This window comes from Mustela lutreola, chromosome 1, assembly GCF_030435805.1.
Source record: "Mustela lutreola isolate mMusLut2 chromosome 1, mMusLut2.pri, whole genome shotgun sequence".
Classification (NCBI taxonomy): domain Eukaryota; kingdom Metazoa; phylum Chordata; class Mammalia; order Carnivora; family Mustelidae; genus Mustela; species Mustela lutreola.
The window spans coordinates 131,834,201-131,854,795 of NC_081290.1; the positions used below are offsets into that span (position 1 = coordinate 131,834,201).

The 20,595-nt window shown below is 32.5% G+C and overlaps 1 protein-coding gene across 2 annotated transcripts in view; it reads right to left on the reverse strand.

Moving 5' to 3' along the window:
• Positions 1 to 20,595, reverse strand: part of FSTL5 (follistatin like 5) — a 763,963-nt gene that overhangs the window by 86,007 nt on the left and 657,361 nt on the right. For both annotated transcript variants that reach the window (XM_059174403.1, XM_059174392.1), the window contains exon 12: positions 19,017 to 19,135. In XM_059174403.1, coding sequence (XP_059030386.1) covers positions 19,017 to 19,135 — 119 coding nt within the window. The remainder of the gene's footprint in view (positions 1 to 19,016; positions 19,136 to 20,595) is intronic.

Consider the following 20,595-nt stretch of genomic DNA (forward strand, 5'->3'; position numbering starts at 1 on the left):
ATGCATTCATCTTCTATAGGACTTTGCCATTTTTATTTATTGTATTGATTTACTATTAAAAACACATTTCCCAGGATGCTTGGGTGGCTCAGTCCATTGAGCCTCCAGCTCTTGGTTTCAGCTCAAGTCATGATCTCCAGGTGGTGGGACTGAGCTCCAAGTTGGACTCAACTTAGTGGGGAGTTTGCTTGAGAAGATTCTCTCCCTTTGCCCTTCCCCTCATTCAATCTCTCTCTCTCTCTCCTCCAAATAAAGAAATAAATAAAATCTTTAAAAAAAAATGCATTTCCCTCAAATCTCCAAATACCCATCTCTCTGTCCTCTTCTTCCCCATAGTCTCTCTTTCAGCACGTATTCTGTCATTCATGTCGGGGACAAATGTTATTTGTCACAAGCACCTCCATTTTCCTTGCATCCAACTCAGTAAGTTTCTATCATTATCCCCTCCTCTCAACCTTCTCTCCAATCATAGATTTGTCCACTGTCCTTTGCCTTCAGAAAGATCTGTTCTGTATTTAATTTGTCATTGCAGTCACATCCAATGTCAACATTCCCTTGCAATTTAAGAAGAAAGAATAACAAAACATTACTTGGATTTATCTTCTTTCCCTTCCAATCATCCAATTCTCTTCAGACACTAAACAAGCTGTCTAGAAATTTACCTCCATTTCCTGACCTTTCAGTCTAAATTGTTCATACTTCAAATAGCTTTCATCATCCTCTCTCTTTCAAAACAGGAGAGATCACCAGTGGCCTCAGAATTTCCAATCATTAGTCTTTACTTCTTGTTGGGAAGCACTTATTGAGTACTCTCTATGTGAAAGATAGTGGGAAAATTATATTTGGAAATAAAACTATGAATACACAAGAATGCCTGCTCTCACGTTGCTTATAGTTTCTGATGAATTTGGTTATTCAGACATTTATTCTTCCTAAAATATTCTTTCATTTTTTCAAGGTAAAAATCAGCAAACAATGGTCCCAGGACAAATTCATACCATTGCCTTTTCTGGTACATGGCCCAAAAACTGAGAACGTTTTTTGCATTTCTTAATGGTGGGAACAAAAATCAAAGGACTACTACTCTGTAACATGTAACAATTATATGGAATTCAATTCAAATTTACATAAAGGTTTATTGGAACAAAGCCAAATCCATTGACTTAAATATTGTCTATGACCATTTTCATGCTATAATGGCAGATAAAGATCCTGTGGACCGCAAAGCTTAAGATATTTACTATCTGAACCTTTGCAGAATAAAATGTTGTTGATCTCATTTTTGAATAGTTCCCTATCCTAGTTATCATTTAAATTCTATTAGTGAAATTCTGTCATAGTGGCTTCTTTATGTTATGTTCCTTAATTATGATTCAGGAAAGGTAAGCCTCAGACTTTGGTTTTCTATTCTATTTCCTTTACATTAAATTCCTCTTAGAGTGCATTCATTTTTATGTATTGATTTGATTTTGAGAGGGGTTGGAGAGAGGCAGTGGGAGAGTGAGGGAGAGAATCTTAAGCTTTCCATGTCCAGCACAAACCCCAAGGCAGGGCTCAAGCTCACAACCCTGAAAACATGCCCTGAGCCAAAATCAAGAGTCAGACACTTAACCAACTGAGCCACCCAGGTGAGTCCAAAGTACATTCACTCTTACTGCCTGGTTGTAATCACGATCGAATGATACAAAGAGATTAATCTGTGAATTGTCAGTCACCAGGCTTTCCTTCCTCTATCAGTCTTTTCATAGAAAAAAAATCTGTTAAATGAACAATTTGAAATAAACAAAGTAAAAAAAGTATACTATATTAAAGGTAATTAAAAACTGAATAGAAAAAAAAGGTGTAGTACACATAGATACACATGAGCACATGCAAATAAATTATAGGTAGAGAATAGAGAGATGACAGAAAGGGAGAGAATACACAGATAATATAAACAGGCATTATCTATGTAAAGATATATAAGGTTTGGTTTATATTAGGGAACTTTATTGAAAAAAAAAAAAACTAAACGATTCCATAAAATAAAAGACTATCGATTGATAAAATAACAGAGTAAAATTAATAGTAATAATCATGTATAAGGCTATATACAGAAAATAAGTATGGTTGGTATATAAAATATCTTGTTTATAAGTAAACAATAGTCTAAGGAATGCCAGGCTTAGGAGCACAGGAAACAAAAGCACTAAAAAGGCTAGGTAATTAAATACAAATAGATTAGAGTTCTCTAAAGTTAAACAGAAAAGTAAACATCTGATCTTTTGCATAATTTGAATTACAAATACAGTGAGTATTACATAGAACTTGAATAAAAATAAGCTGGCATTAGTATTATTTAAAAAGGAAGAAATAAATATGTAACAAATAAGGTGATCTAACATGTATTCATCCAGTTTAGGCATTGATTTTGGCAGCATGTGGATTCACCCAACGGTGGTAGATAGACACTCCTAGGTAGGTAGGTACTGAACTACTGGACATGTATATTGTCAAAGAATGAGAGAAAGACAGTTTGATATTCTGATCAATACGTCGCATTTAAGTTTGAAAATTATTAGTTATATTGTAGACCTGGTTGCCTTACTGATCTGGTCACTAATTATTGAAAATAATTTGATTTTAGTAGTTCTGCATTGATAAATTTTTCTGCTTCTTTACCAGTCATGTTCTTAAGACTGTCATAATAGTTCCTTTCTTTGGCAGTAACTGAGAGTGGACGTAGAGTAGGACGTAGAGTAGGAGTAGAGGGACGTTGTGGAAGAAAATAAAGAAAGAAAGAAAGAAAGAAAGAAAGAAAGAAAGAAAGGGAAAGAAATTGTAAAAATGTTATTCAAAATGTATAACACGATTTTCATTATTTTCTAACAAATAGTCTGTTCTTGCTAGAATATTCACATCAAAATTTCATAAAAGCAAATGATTTTCCACAGACAGTAAAGAGCATACCACACATTTTATTAATCAAATTATTTTCAATCTACATTTCGCCATCATATTTCCAATACCTATGTGACTTTTGGTCTTCCTGATTTTCTTCTTGCCTAAACTTCTATTATATTTACATTTTGTGCCACAAAACTTGGCATATAACCCTGTACTATCATCCTCAGTTAAAATGTTAGCCTTTGCTCTTCCTATATTTTTACATTTTTCCAAACACCCTAGTAAAGATACAATATTTCCTCAGTAAATACTTGTTTAAATGTCACTTATTATAGAAAAAAAGTCAAAAGTGTATACTTCTCAGTCATGCCATGTCATTCAGAATGATTGAAAAACTGAATTTTAGAACAGCACAATTCAAAATGTTGTGTGCGAACAGCTGCCAGTTGGCATACCATTTGTTACCAAGCTGAGAATAATATAGAAATTGAAAATAAACATTTAGAACCTTTTATAGTAATTTGACATTGCCAAAATAGCCATGTGCTCCTATGATCAGTAAACTTATCTTTATGAACAGGATTTAGATCAGTTTGGGTGGTTTCAAAATTGCCTGGAAGGTTTCTTGGAATGAAAAATACTTACTGGTTTAAAAAAAAAAAAAATAGGTTGAACAAAAACCAAAGTGATTCTTCTCCTGCAAATAGTTTAAGAAACAACTGATTTTGAGCTTTCTTCTCTGTCTCTCTCTCTTTTTAAAATCCAAACTGTCATAATCTGAGTCAACTGAGATATATAGAAAAATAAATAATGAAACACTTTAAAAAATAGTATTCACTTAATCAATAGAACACAAATAATTATTCTCAATGAGATTTCATTCAGGTTATCATGAATCAAGACAAATGAAACAAAGGTTCTTTTGTACTGTACGGAATGTCTAGGTTGGGATTCCTAGGATATTTTTCATAGCCATCTGGAAATTAATGTGGTCAAGGTTAAGCTTTTTTTAATACACCAAAAACAGTATACTCTGCTGAAACCTGTAAAACATGTTTCACAATATTTTAAAAAAATGAGATTTTACAATAATGTATTATTAATTTAATATTAGTGGTTATCTCCCGGGTGGAACATTTTTTAAAAAAGAAAGACCTGAAGTTTAAATACTTTCATCAATTTTTAATTGAGATTACTGGTTATACCTGAACAATACAACTGGATTTTTTTCTAAAATTACATATATTAATCTATATAATTCTATCTGCCATTTCATATATTAAAGTATATAAACAGTCTAGCTCATATAAGTCCAAGCATAGGTAGTCATAGAAATGTAAGAGGTGATTTGTCTTAATTTGGCCTATCTTAGAAAACCATCATACAGCATGATTTTGATTCTAGGATATCAAAAGTACAAAGAAAACCTTACAGAAACTTTCAATTATTTTAACATAAGAAGATTATATTTATGTCTTTCAGTGTTATAATAAAAATGGAGTTGAGAACATTACACTGTCATAAATTGAGAACCAGTTTTTTTAGGGACAGTGTATTAGAGAGGTTATGAAAATAGTCCTTGAAGTCAACCAGACCAAGACGTCATGTCCAGGTTTACATTCATATTAGCTGTGTAAATACTCCTTTTGATCCTCATTTACTATAATGGTATAACAATATTACCTATCACACAAGATTATTATGCACATTAAATAAAATCATGTTTGAGAAGTTCAAGTGATCAATGATGTTACTTGTTATATCCTTTTCTTAAATATTTTGTTTATTTATTTATTTATTTATTTGAGAGAGAGAGAGAGCATGAGCAGGGTGGAGGGGCAGGGGAAGAGGGATAATCAGATGCTCCCCTATCCCCTGGCCTGCAGGGAGATGCATGCAGGGCTCAATCCTATGATCCCAAGACCATGACCTGAGCTGAAGGCAGACGTGTAAGCTACTGAGCCACCCAGGTGTTCCATACCTGTTATTTTCATACACAAAATTTTCTAAGGACTATATTTCGTAAAACTATAATAGCCTACATATTTTCACAATTTTTTTAAATTTTCCATAATGTTTTGGAGAATATTTCACTGTGAATAATTAAGAGTTTCAGAGAGGTACTTGAAGTATGGAATAATTGTTGCATCGAGAGAATTAAAGAGAATGTTTTCCCCCTCTATCATTTGGTAGTTCTGTGACACTGAGCAAATCACTTGACCTTTCTCATTTTGCCTAGAAACTGAAGAGATTGAAATAGGATTTGGGGGGCACCTGGGTGGCTCAGTGGGTTAAAGCCTCTGTCTTCGGCTCAGGCTCAGGTCATGATTCCAGGGTCCTGGGATGGAGCTCCGCATCGGGCTATCTGCTAGGCAGAGAGCCTGCCTCCCCCTCTCTCTCTGCCTGCCTCTCTGCCTACTTGTGATCTATGTCTGTCAAATAAACAAAAAACATCTTTTAAAAAATAGGGTTTTGTCAGCTGTTTTCAAAAAAGGAAACAAAAACAAGCTCTCTGAATTACTTCTATTTTGCTTAAATGGAAAACATTTTACCCACTTTATAAAAATATTATGTTAGATAAGAATAGCAGTTAAAAAATAAAGTTTAAGAGTGTTAAATTTCAAATGTCTACAGAATATAAAAGAAGAAAACTGTAGACCTTTTATAAATGTAGGACTAGACGGTTTGTGTCTTGGTTCTCTTGGTTCTTGTAAAGGAGTTGAAATCCTATCTCAGGGTTGATCCAGGGGCCAATAGACACAGAGAATCCCTGGGGCAGGAACTTAATGTCTGTTGGGAAAGGCATGAATTTGAATAATGGAAAGGCCAAATTAAATATCAAAACCAAAGGTATAAAGTTATGTTGAAAAACCAGTAAATAGTGTTTGACAAAAAGTGTTGGTATTAAAAGCTAATATCAGGCACTAAAACAATTGGACAATTATGGTAGATATCAGAAAGTATAAATTATATGGACCAATTTGGTTGATGGTGGATAACTTACATAGTGGGGATAGCTGAAACTAAAGAATTAGTTGTGTTTAATTTTGATCCCCAACATAATGAAGATTTGATTTGTATAAAAGTAATAATCATCTTTCCTGACTTTGTTTTACAAAACACAATTAGTAAGGTGGTTATGTAGAGGGAAAAACAATAAGATTAAATTTTTTTTTCCTTATCAAATAACACATGAGGTTAACTGACCAGAAAGAAAAAAGAAAAGAAAAGAAAAAAAAGAGAGAAAAGAAAAGGAAAAAGAGACAGAAAGAATGGATGAGAGCAAACAAGCTGAGCTATAGTATGTAAACAATTCTTTAAAATAATGAAAAATTCATAAGCATGACATCATTATGAATACTAATGAATATCATGGGAATATGGGGCTTATTTCTTTCTAATATGTTCTATACTCTAGTTTCTTTAAGTAGCAGCAAAAAATACGTGTTCAAGTGGTCCCTTGCAACTATTGATTAGAAGACTCGTCAATAAATAGATCAATTAAGCATTTCTTTAAATGCCAAATGTACACATTCCCTTGTACAATTTTTCTGATGGCTGGATACCTAGTCTTGTTGTTGTTGTTGTTTTAAGTTCAAGAAGAGGAAGACTTCTTTGTAAGGTAGACTATTTCATTTTGACTAAAGAGCATAAATCTCTCCCTAATAGCTTCCCATCATTCAATTTGGTTCTGTTTGAAACAATACATTTTTTAAATTTTTAAAATTTATTACCATATAATGTATTGTTAGCCCCAGGGATAAAGGTCTGTGAATCACCAGGTTTACACACTTCACAGCACTCACCATAGCACAACCCTCCCCAATGTCCATAACCCCACCACCCTCTCCCTAACCCCCTTCCCCCGGTAACCCTCGGTTTGTTTTGTGAGATTAAGAGTATCTTATGATTTGTCTCTCTCCTGATCCCATCTTGTTTCATTTATTCTTTCCCTACGCCCCCAAATCCCCCACGTTGCATCTCCACTTCCTCATATCAGGGAGATCATATGATAGTTGTCTTTCTCTGATTGACTTATTTAGCTAAGCATACCCTCTAGTTCCATCCACATCATCACAAATGGAAGATTTCATTTCTTTTGATGGTGCATAGTATTCCATTGTATATATATACCACCTCTTCTTTATCCGTTGTTGATGGACATTTAGGTTCTTTCTATAGTTTGGCTATGGTGGACATTGCTGCTATAAACACTCGGTTGCACGTGCCCCTTCAGATCACTATGTTTATGGAGTAAACACTACTTTAGGGTAAATACCAAGTAGTGCAAATGCTGGGTCATAGGGTAGCTCGATTTTCAACTTTTTGAGAAACCTCCATGCTGTTTTCCAGAGTGGCTGCATCAGCTTGCATTCCCACCAAAAGTGTAGGATGGTTCCCCTTTCTCCACATCCTTGCCAGCATCTGTCATTCCCTGACTTGTTAATTTTAGCCATTCTGACTGGTGTGAGGTGGTATCTCATTATGTATTTCCCTGATGCTGAGTGATGTGGAGCATTTTTCATGTGTCTGTTGGCCATCTGAATGTCTTCTTTGCAGAAATGTCTGTTCATGTATTTTTCCGAATTCTTGATTGGATTATTTGTTCTTTGGATGGGGGGGTTTGCTAAGTTCTTTATAGATTCTGGACACTAGTCCTTTATCTGATATGTCATTTGCAAATATCTTCTCCCATTCTGTCAGTTGTCTTTTGGTTTTGTTAACTGTTTTCTTTGCTGTACAAAAGCTTTTGATCTTGATGAAGTCCCAATAGTTCATTTTTGCCCTTACTTTCTTTGCTTTTGGTGATGTTCCTAGGAAGAAGTTGCTGCGGCTGAGGTTGAAGAGGTTGCTGCCTCTGTTCTCCTCAAGGATTTGGATGGATTCCTTTCTCACATTGAGATCCTTCATCCATTTTGAGTCCATTTTTGTGTGTGGTGTAAGGAAATGGTCCAGTTTCTTTTTTCTGCATGTGGCTGTCCAATTTTCCCAATAACATTTGTGGAAGAGACTGTCTTTTTCCCACTGGACATTATTTAGTGCTTTGTCAAAGATTAGTTGACAATAGAGTTGAGGGTCTATTTCTGGGCTCTCTATTCTGTTCCATTGATCTATGTGTCTTTTTTTTTTTAATGCCAGTACCATACTGTCTTGATGATGACAGCTTTGTAATAGAGCTTGAAGTCTGGAGTTGTGATGCCACCAACTTTGGCTTTCTTTTTCAATATTCCTCTGGCTATTTGAGGTCTTTTTCTGGCTCCATATAAATGTAGGATTATTTGTTCCATTTCTTTGGAAAAAACGGATGGGATTTTGATAGGGATTGCATTAAATGCATAGATTGCTTTAGGTAGATTAGACATTTTCACGATATCTGTTTTGCCAATCCATGAGCATGGAACATTTTTCCATTTTTTTGTGTCTTCCTCAATTTCTATCATGAGTACTTTATAGTTTTTTGAGTATAGATTCTTAGCCTCTTTGGTAAGGTTTATTCCTAGGTATCTGCTGGTTTGGGGTGCAATTGTAAATGGGATTGACTCCTTAATTTCTCTTTCTTCTGTCTTGTTGTTGGTGTAAAGAAATGCAACTGATTTCTGTGCATTGATTTTATATCCTAACACTTTACTGAATTCTTGTGCAAGTTCTAGCAGTTTTGGAGTGGAGTCTTTTGGGTTTTTCACATATAGTATCAAATCATCTGCAAAGAGTGATAGTTTGACTTCTTTGCTGATTTGGATGACTTTAATTTCTTTTTGTTGTCTGATTGCTGAGGCTAGGACTTCTAGTACTATGTTGAATAGCAGTTGTGATAATGGACATCTCTGCATTGTTCCTGACCTTAGAAGAAAAGCTCTCAGTTTTTCTCCATTGAGAATGATATTAGTGGTGGGTTTTTCATAGGTGGCTTTGATGATATTGAGGTATGTACCTTCTATCCCTACATTTTGAAGAATTTTGATCAGAAAAGGATGCTGTACTTTGTCAAATGCTTTTTCAGCATCTTTTGAGAGTATCATATGGTTCTTGTTCTTGAAACAATACATTTTATCATAAATTTTACATAAAAGTCCTTCAAATGTTAATGATAATTTGTTAATGTGGCTTTAAAACACGACTCCCAAAACTGAACTTGAGTTTTTTAACTTCAGTCCAACTTGCGGAGCTCATTTCCTTTGCCTTACTGATTATCCACTTCATAGGTATTATTTATTTTGAAATCTGCAATTGCTATAAGTAATATGATCAGAGCACAGAGAAATGAAATCTATTCAAATACAATTGCTTGCTTTTAGAAAACATTGTAAGTGAATCTCTTTGGATTAATTTACTTTGATGCTTTGAAATTCTTATATTAAAATGGAGTAAATTAAATCATTTATAATCATTATAAGTCCATAGTATAAAGAGTTAAACTTTTTTTTTTAAGGAAAAGGATTGAACAGTTGTAATGAGATAATATCAAAAACAATATAACATGTCTTTTCCTTCTTTAAATGGTCATGTCTCTCTCTCTCTCTCTCTCTTTTTTTTTTTTAGTAGCAATGTGTGAGATTTGATAATGCGCATTTTACTAATTTTTCTTTTTGGAGATGTTAGTTGAGGAGCAACACAGGTTTTATTGATTACCTTTTAAAAAATGCATATGTAATCTCTTCCTGTGAATACCTTATTTTATCTTGTAACTATTTAAGCAGTGTTGACCCTAAAAGCATAAATTGAGTTAATTTTACAGTTGTGGGAGTATCTACATTTGGTTAAACACTGTATAATATCATTTAGGAATTGAGCTTTTTTCTGTAGTACATAATCTCACAATGCAGATGGTGACATGTCATTTTGATTGAGTTCTTCCATCTTTCCATATTGTCCAGCACATAAGTGCCTTATGTGGAAGACAGGCATAATAATTTTTGCAAGATTACTATTTACTGTAACGAATTATTCTGAAGGGTGATAGATTTATCTTCTTAAAGTATAAAGCTGTTCATAGGATAACTATATGCATTTCTATTTTTAAGCTTTATTCTAACACACATATAAATTTTCTCCACATCAGAATATCTATACTGAATAACATTACACTTCACCTTTTAGGTGAGTATTCTTTTAAAAATTATTAAAAATAATTAAAAATTAAAAAAAAAATAAAAATTAAATTAAAAAACTATTAAAATTACTTTAATATAATTTATATTATTTACTGTTTAATTTTTATTGAAAATGACTTTATAGTCTATATCTTACTACAGTGAAAAAATACTGACCAAATAATTTATACACCTATGTATTTTATCATGTTTGTATCAGTTAAATAAAAGCCATGAAAACAGACTCATTTTAAAGCATATTTTGCAAATGTTTAGAATAAATTTTATGGTAAAAAATAACTACCTTCATTATAAGTAAGAAAATACAAGCTAAAGGTACATTTTCTTTGTCTTTTCTTTTTGAAACTAAATCTTTACTTATTATATTACCCACAGAATTGTATTTTGTATTGTCTCTTTCTTACTATGAATTAGATAGGAGTTCTGCCACACTATCAGTTTCAGAAACATTCTTGAGTAATAACATGAAAACTATATTGAGAATTCACCAAAAATGCCTCTGTAATTTAATTCAATGCAAATCCCCTAAAATGTATATGGATTATTTAAGCAGATCTGCTATTATTTTATTCTACCTTTAAGTTTTCCAAATAATTTCATAAGTAAGATATCAGTAATAAAATATATTTTTAAGAAATTACATTACTAGATAAGTATATGCTGAACATTACACATTAAACAGTTCTTTTTAAATGAAGTCCAGTGGATACACAATATTACACTAGCATCAGGTGCACAGTGCAGTGACTTGAAATTTTTCTACATTATGCTGTGTTCACCTCAGGCGTAGCTACCATCCATCACCTACAACACTCTTCCAATACCATTGACTGTATTCCCTGTGCTTCACCTTTTATCCCTGTAACTTTCTTATTAAAAGTTACTATTCTTCAATGAAAATGATACTAGTATAATAGCTTTTTAAATATGTTAAGCTCATTTTCTTCGGCTCTCATCATAGGGAGTAAATTTTTCATCTCAAAATCGAGGTGAGGTAGAAGTGGCCCTTAGGGTCTTTTTCGAGATGGAAGAAAGAACACTGAAGATAGAGTAGTAAATGGATCCAGTTTCTGAAATAAGAAACACTTTGGTGGTGATTTGGGGCAGCTTAGACTGCTGGTAGTTCTGCCATTGGATATGGCTTCTGTTTCATTTTCTTTAGCACTGCACCGATGAGATTTCAAGAGGGAATGGAAAGATTTCTGTGTTGTTTGGCAAGTCCAAGATGAACTTTAGGTTTTGTCTCTAATTTACTGTGTGTCCTCTTAAACTGTTTACATAAAATTTTAAAGACAAATTACTAAAATACAAAAAAAAGGAGTTTTACTGGATAATGCATTACTATCTTAAATAGTTAAGAGATAATAATTTTGAAGTTTAAGTTTTCTTATCTTTTTATTCTTGTTATATAGTTGTATCTCCAGTTTTCATCTGAGAAACATATAAGATCATTATATGAGAAGTATATGGAAAAATACAAAACTGTTCATTTTAAGTTCTTTCAGCAATACTTTTTTTTAAAGCAATTCAAACAGTTAATAAGGTACACTTGAGGGAATTAATTTGCTGTTGTTTTTCTTTTTACACCACCTCTTAAATTGTGCAAACTGAGATTTAAGACCTATCTGAAATATGAAAATGATATTAAAGAAATGACCAGCCATTGGTGTTAAATTGCAGTTTTGACTACTATCTATGAAATATAAAATACAAGCAATAAGAAATAATATGAAAAAATACAAACAATAAGAAATCAAGCAACAGCTTGGAAAATTAAAGTTACATAAAAATTTTAGAAAATTTCAAGAAAAACAAAGACAAAGATTTAAATAAATCATTAAAACTATAAATCTAATTCTCAAACCATTAAAATTATTACATAATTGTTAAAATATTTAGAAAGAGGAAAAGTTAGGAAATGCATAAGCAGAATTATCATCCATAAAGAAACACTAATGGAAAATATAATTCAAGAGCTATCACTATTGAGCATAATCTTTAAAGTAAATAAATGTAAAGTAATAAATGTAATGTAATTAATTGCATACAGTGGGACTGGGAATAGAGAGACATGAAGAAAGAAACTAGTACTTTTTATTATGCATTTTTGCATTATTATATCATGCAAATCTATTACTTTGGAAAAAGGAACCAGTACGTTTGTTGTGAGTAAAACTAAATCTTAGACCAGAACTATAGTTTAAGATTTATATAAGACAAATTGATGTGATTTTATAAATTTCAAGTAAAAAGTTTTCATGTGTAAGGATGTCTGAATGAATAATTTTTATAAATTAAACTTCAATTTTATCCTGAAGAAATATACATTGAAAATTCTAAATTACTATGAACTTACTTCTTTCTGAAGTGCATAGAATGTACTTGTATGTGATAGTGAGTCCTTATTTCTCATTTAAAAAAAAAATGTTTCAAAATGACAAAAGATGACCTAAGACATATGCAGCATTCTGTTAATAATTATCTAAATTACTTGGCTGGTTCTCATTAATAATTCCTGAAGAGGACTTAATCTGCTTTCTTATATAAAATCCCCTGTTACTTAAATCCATTAACACAACTGTTGCACAATTCACATGTTTCCCATTGTTGTTCTCCCAACGTCAGCCTTACATACTTATAGACTGTAAGAAGCACAATGTAAGAATTTCGTTTATTTATTTATTTATTTATTTATTTATGCTTTTATTTATTTATTTGACAGGGAGAGATCACAAGTAGGCAGAGAGGCTGGTAGAGAGAAAGGGAAAGAAGGCTCCCTGCTGAGCAGAGAGCCTGATGCAGGGGTTCTATCCCAGAACCCTGAGACCATGACCTGAGCCGAAGGCAGAGGCTTAACCCACTGAGCCATCCAGGCACCCCATAATGTAAGAATTTTAAAACACTAGATTTTTAATCCACAATCTTAAGGCCTCTTCAAGCTTAGGACTTCAAAGACCGACGTCATGAATTTTATTTCTCTCAACACCCACTGACTAATCTACTGAGAAACAAGGTAGTTTACATTACTCTTTAGGAAGTTCTTTGCAGGACATCACTTCAACCACTAAGGGACAAAAGCTTAAATCTTTATCATTCTAAACTCTTTTTAAGATAAGCCTTGCTAGAATAGAGACCCATTGAGAAAAGAGTAAGTGGGGAAACACTCCTCTCTGAAATGTATGGTAGGCATTGAATTCAAAAGCTTGTTCAGTGGCTTCATGAGGAAATGGTCTGTGTCATTTAAAGGGACTGGTTTTTGTTTGTTTGTTTTGTTTTGTTTTAAGATTTTATTTATTTATTAGAGAGAGAGAGACTGAGATCACAAGTAGGCAATGGGGCAGGGAGAAGCTGACTTCCCGCTGAGCAGAGAGTCTGATGCAGAGCTCAATCCCAGGACCCTGAGATCATGACCTGAGTTGAAGGCAGAGCCTTAACCCACTGAGCCACCCAGGTGCCCCTAAAGGGACTGGGGTTTTAACCAATATTTTTGCAGACAGAGTTTGGAGAAATGGTAATTGGATAAGAAACAGAATGAAATGCTGAAAAGGGAAATGTGGAAGGATAAGTAAGGGAATGGCTGAATGCCCAGAAAGCTGTAGTGCTTGAGGTAAGGGAGAGCACCAAGAGAGAAAGAAATATACACTGTTGTGTTTGCCTATTTCTAATTTCAGCTTCAATTTCTTGATATCTAAGTATTCTGAACACTGTACATAATCTGTTCCTAAGGACGAATTCCATTCTAATAGAGTTCTAGTAGTATTTATTTATAAAAGTAATTTTCATATGTGGGAATTCCAAACCTAGAAAAGAGACATTTTAGAGGTGATTCACATCAGACTTCCTATAGAAAGTACATTCCCCTGCAGTTCAGCACCATTGAAATCACCATTAAAACTAGTAATAAAACTTTCATGTCTCCAAATATAAGACCTGTGCATGATAAGATATATGGGATTGTCATTTAAGCTCTTCTAGTACCCATGAAAAAATAAAGAGCACTGTAGTATATGTGAAGAACAACAGCTAGAGCTCTAATAAGCAAACACAGAAGGAATGGAATTAAAAAATATTAAAAAAATAAAAGAATAGTAGTTAAAGATGATGAAATAGGTGAAAACTAGAGGAGCAGAAAAGAGTCATCTTGGAAAATCCTGTCATCCTGAGTCTATAATTTAAACATTTTTTCAACCCTTTTCAGTTTGCCTTCTGAGTTCATAAGTCTGGGAGAGAATTCTATGTGTTTGAAGTTCATACTGTAGGGGACAAGATGAAATCATGTGTACAACTAGGATAAATATAGCAAGAGTCTTATCTAGTAAGGGTATATAACAAAAAAGAAAAAAAAACTGATTCAAATATAACTAAATCATGTTGCATGAATCCTCGCCAACTCACTATCAAAAGCTGAAACCCGATGTAATCTGACATTGCACAAAAATTGAATTTTTATTTAAAGCAAGCAAATAGCATCTTCTGGAGGTTTGATGGAAAATTCTATATTCTAAGTATTTCAGTTTTTACCTAAATGTTACTAACTAATGAATTATATTGGAAATTGCATTGCTATTTTCTTAATATCAACAATGACTTTGAAAAATATTATATTCATGTTTAATCATTTCATGGGAAAAATAATTTCAATAGACTCATTTCTGCTACTCTCGCTCAAGAGATTTATTTTCTAAATCACAAGGAAGTAGTTTTTTTTTCCTGTAATAGAACTCCCAACTATCTTATACAGTGTATTTGCACAGTACATTTTGACTATGTGATCCTGAATTAAATAGACGCATAAGGTTATATTTACCCTGAACAATTTATTGGTAAATTATTCTATGGAACAATTTTCACAAACACATAAGAAGAACACTGTTTTATGGAATTGTAAAGTAAAGAATAATATTAAGGTGAGGAAGAAATTGGACATATATGTGTTTAAACTTCGAGAATGCATAGAAGAATGAAGGCTCTAAGCAATGGAATTTTCATTAAATTCATTTAACAAACGTTTGACTATCTGCCATGAATAAGGCACTGTACGCAACATGTTGGGAATACAAACAAGAATTAAATAGGCCCATGACCAAAAGCGATAGTCATAGTAAGATGTGACAGTTAACTTTATGTATTAACTAGGCTATGGCTAGGCTATCGGTGTTCTGTTGTTTGGGCAAGCAACAGTCAAGATGTTGCTATGAGGTTGTTTAGAGGTGATTAACACAATTGTTCTTTACAAAACAGATCATCTTCCGTAATATGAGTGGGCCTCTTCTAATAGATTAAAGGCCTTAATATTTAAGAATGAGTTTTCCCAAAGACAAAGGAATTCTTCCTAAAGATTTCCACAGAGAAATCTGCTTGTTTCCAGTCTGCCTACAGATTGCTAACTCAAGGCTTCAATATGAGTTTGTGTCTGAATTTCCGGTCTATTTGCCTCATCTGTGGATTTCAGACTCCAGACTATAGCATCCACTCTTACCTGAATTTCCTGGTGGCTGTTCTCCCCTAGGGGTTTCAGACTAGCCACCCCACCCACCATCACCTGAGACAATTTCTTGTAATACATCAAACAGAGATAGAGACAGAGATAGAGATAGATGGAGATGGGGATAAAGATAGTGACAGATATATATACAGATATTAATTCTATTGGTTCTGTTTCTCTGGAGAAAAGTTTTCTTTTTACATAATACTCAAAAATTTCCTCAGGACATTATTTTATAATTAGAAATGTAAATCTAGAAATATAACACCAGATAGCTTACACACTCTGAAATTGACATCTCTCTTGTGTTTAAACAGAAAATAAAATAGCTTCACATAAGAAATAATTATTTAGGAATAAAAAATAATGGAGCAACATGAAATAAAAGTTTACTTGCTGTAGTCTTTATTTCATATATATATGGACTATTTAGTTACATGGGAAATATCTTTCTTTGTTGGTATTCATAGAATGTCTCTATAGTCTGCATTTAACAGTTATAAGAAGGACATACTTTTAGTTAAGTCACAATTTTAAATATTATTCCTAATGCTTTAAAAATATATATTGGTCAGCTGAAATGAATTTATCTTGCAATTTCAACATCCAAGGCAACAGAAAGGCCATAACTTAAAGAACATACATTTGCGGCACCTGGTTAGCTCAGTCAGTTAAGGGGCCAACTTTTGATTTTGGCTCAGGTCATGATCTTAGTGTCATGAGATTCAGACTCATGTTGAACTCTGCCCTCAGTGGGGAGTCTGCTTGAAGACGCTCTCCCTCTACCTCTGCCCCTCTCACCATTCATGTTGTTTCTCTCTCTCTCTCAAATAAATAAATCAGTCTTTAAAAAAATTAAAAAAGAAAACATTGATATTTGTTCTCAAAAGTACAAATCTGATGTTTCTTACTCTTTTTGCTTATTCTTCCATTAGAATATTAACTTTTTTGTAAATTTTTATTTTATATAATATAGGTAAGCTAACATATTCTCTTTCATTTTGGCATTATGCATTCTTAGCATAAACTCATATGTAGCATGAATATAAGATTTCCATAGGCTGTGATTTGGAAAATCGGATGCAATAAATTAGTTCTTCGTAACTATCCTGGCTTTGATACACTGTTGATGTATGCTTGCTGATAAGGGGTTCCCAGGTTGAAGGAAATGAGTGAAGACTGTTGTTGTGGGTTTGGTTTTCACTTCTTCAATTTTTAATTTTTACAGAAAATCATATATAATGTATATATGTATGTATGTAATTTCTCACTATATATAGCCAGATATATAGAGATAAATAGATATACCTAATCCTATCTAACTAATAGATAGATATACATAATTTCTACTTTAGTTGTTTTAGGAGAAGCCTATATATTCAAAAGCTTTAAAGAAAGAGGAATTCAGGACATCCCTATTGTCTAGACATGTCACAGTGTCACATCGAGTTTTTCTTGTTTTTTCAGCTTTAGATTCCAAATAGTTAAATTAACTCAATGAAAGCCATCAAGAAATGTTCTGAAAAAGGACATTCTTCAACATTTGCATTGAATCAAATTACATTACATTTGTTATTACAAATAACAACTCTGGAATTGCAGAGTACTGGTTAATGGTTTAATTCCAGAGTACTGGTTAATGGTTTAATTCCAGTACTCTGGAAGAAAATTCTTTGTCTTTAAAATTTCAAATCAAATTCATGAAGTTTTGTTATGAAAAGTACGGGTTTCACAGATTATCTTATTAGTTAGTAACTGAAGTTTCAAGCTCTGTGATATGACCAACACATCTGTGTCAGCTACAAAACTGCTGGTCCTGTAAGACTCAGAGATATATTCTCCTACAAAATTGTTTCACTTTGATTCAAATCATTTTGATGCTACATTTCCTAAATTTGTGAATTAGCCCAGATTTTTCATCCATAATGCTTTTATGAAAATAGGAATGTGGTATAAAATTGTATGATTTGCTTTATCATCACAAGCAAATATTTATATTTTCATATACATTTATTTATTTACATACACATAGGCACTTTATTCAAGATGGTCTCAGTTATATGATTATAAGACAAAACAAAATTACATGTGCAATTTAAAATATTATCTGACTTATTAAACCATAACTTAGCAAAAATAACAATAATTCCATTCAGCAATTTATATTATAACAAATATTTTAAATTAAAATGGTTTCATTTGTTTTTATTATTTTATTTTATTTTATCTTAAAGATTTGTTTATTTATTTAAGAGACAGTGAGAGAGAGCAAATGAGCATACATCAGTGTGGGGAGGGGCAGAGGGCCTTCAAGCAGACTTCCTGCTTAGTGAAGAGCCCAGCATGGGGCTCCATCTCATGACCCATGAGATCATGACTACAAAAAACAAGAGTTGGATGCTTAGCTGACTGGGCCACCCATGCACCCCAGAATGGTTTCATTTCTTTTAAACAATCATAGACATATTAAGTTAAATTATTTCTTTTATTTCAAGTAAGAGGTTTTTTTGCTATAAAATATCTGGAGGGTAGCTGGACTATCTTATTTCACCCATATACTTTTTTTCTTCTTATTTTAGGGCATAGATTTAAGGTATAAATTGTTGTGTCTATCAATATAAAACAACAGTGGCTAGGTTGAAAATAGGACTTCAAAGTAGTAAATCTAAATAATGACATTAAATATTTATTTTATTCATATCTCATGGCCATACCAACCTTAAAAATGAGTATCAAGAGAGAGTCCATGATGAGGTCTACCAATATCTTATCTTATATTGGGTGTTTGGTGCATGTCCAAATGTGTATGGGAACACATGAATAACACAGATGATTTAATATTACATATTTTGATGTATATATGTTTATGTGGAGAGATACTTACAGTTATGATAATATAAAAATAATTATAATTTATTATTATCTTATTAAAATACAGTCTCTATATAATCTATATAATCAATACCCATTTTGTTAAATATTTTATTTTCTGAATCCTGTACCAATATTTTAGAGAAAAAAAAAAATCTTTCTGGATCGGTAAGATACACATAAATAAATAAATAAACTAATGTTTTGTATATAAATCTAAAGTATTCATTTCATTGATACCTCATAAAAATGAGATGAAAAATAAAAAGAAATCTATCTTTATAAAGCAACTAACAGACCTCCAACTTCCCATCAGATTATTTGCATTCTATTTTCTTTCATTTTGTTAAAGTAACCATTGCCTACCAAAATGTAAAACATCCTAAATTAAGGAGTAGGTAAACTTACTACACTGTGTTCATCCTACATATTTCACTTCTATTGTCTTTACTTTAATTAGAACAAGTAATTAGGAATCCACAACATACCACTTTTCTTCCTCAAATATTAAACTTGCATAGAATAACAGCCCTTATACCAGTTTTAATATTCTCCTCCCCGAGCATCTCATATATGCATGGATTTCCTTGTGTTTCTGAAATGTAATTCTACTTAACAAAAACTGCCCCATAAAACTGCAAAGGAAGTTTTTAAATACTTGCCTGAAATCCAAGGAGCTTTTCACTAGGCTTAATGTGTCTTTGAAATTCACATTCTATGGGTTGTATCACTTTGATTCCATCTTCATAAAAAACATAGAACATGTTTCCAATTCCCAGACCTTAGGAATAAAAACACATTCAAAAGTTCAAAATAAAATTATCAGAAATCTTTACAACCCAAACTCAGTGTTCCTCATAATACCAGCAGGAGATCGATTTGTAAAGTTGTGTAATGTTAATAAAGCAAACCATATGAAGCCTTTACCGTACACCAAAGCAACTTTCTGATATTATGCAGATATTCTACTTTATTCTCCCTAATCTGCAATTCAGTGATTTCTTTAATATAATTCAATAAATATTTCAGATAAAAATGAAAATAATAAACTCTCTGATACATAAATTATGTCTGAGACCTTCCCCCACTTAATTTAAGTGTTGACTAAGGAATAAAAATATTCTTTGAAGAATTATATTTACTGTATATATTTTTAAAGATTTTATTTATTTAACAGACAAAGATCACAAGTAGGCAGAGAGGCAGGCAGAGAGAAAGGAGGAAGCAGGCTCTGTGCTGAGCAGACAGCCCAATGTGGGGCTCGATCTCAGGACGCTGGGATCATGACCTGAGCTGAAGGCAGAGGCATTAACCCACTGAGCCACCCAGGCGCCCTTATTTATTGTATATTTTTATTTGAGTTCCTTAGGAAAAATAGAATTTCACTCTTTGTATAAATATAGTTTACAAAAAGACTGTTAAAAACAAAAAGACCAAGTCCTCCAGATTTTGAAGAATATATATTTTCCAAAATAGCTTTTGTAAATATAATCCTACATAGAGGTCTTATATTTTAGTTTTATACCAACAAAGTTTAGGATCCATTTCTATACTTTAAAACTTGAATTAATTTACAGTCTTAGAAAAATCTGAATGAACTATTTAAATCATACTTCTAATTTTGTTCACACTACAGATTTGGGTGTATGGTATCTTAGAAATTCATCTCACTTACTTTTTCAAGCCACATGTAATGGGTGCAGGATGGTACAAATTTGACACCTGGAATGCAATTGGTGTTAACTGATGCCTGCACATGGGTATCTTCATATATTCCACCTGTTTTCTATGTCTCTTCTGGTTCTGCTTTGTTCCAACATGGCCAGACCTAAGTGCATCCAGTGCCTTCCTTTTCTGATCTTCACTTGACCCTTTGCCCAGCTCTACTGGTTTGTACAATCATATTTGTTCAGTCTAACTATAGTATACACAATTGAATGATGGCATGTGTTCTTTAAAAGATAAGTAATGGTATTCGAATCTTGGTAGTTTGAAGAGCCAAACCATTGCTACTTAAAAGGTTTAGATTCTGAAAATATCAATAAAAAGAAAGAATTTACTTAAATAAAAAAGATTCCCCAATTATCATTTTCATTTTGATTGATAATACCTGCAAGGTTTATTAAGTCAACCCTGAGGACCATGATAGAGGTGTACTGATTCATAAAAATATTTGATTATTCAATTTAAACCATATTTATTCTTATTAAATATGTACCTATTTAATACAAAAGTCTCCAA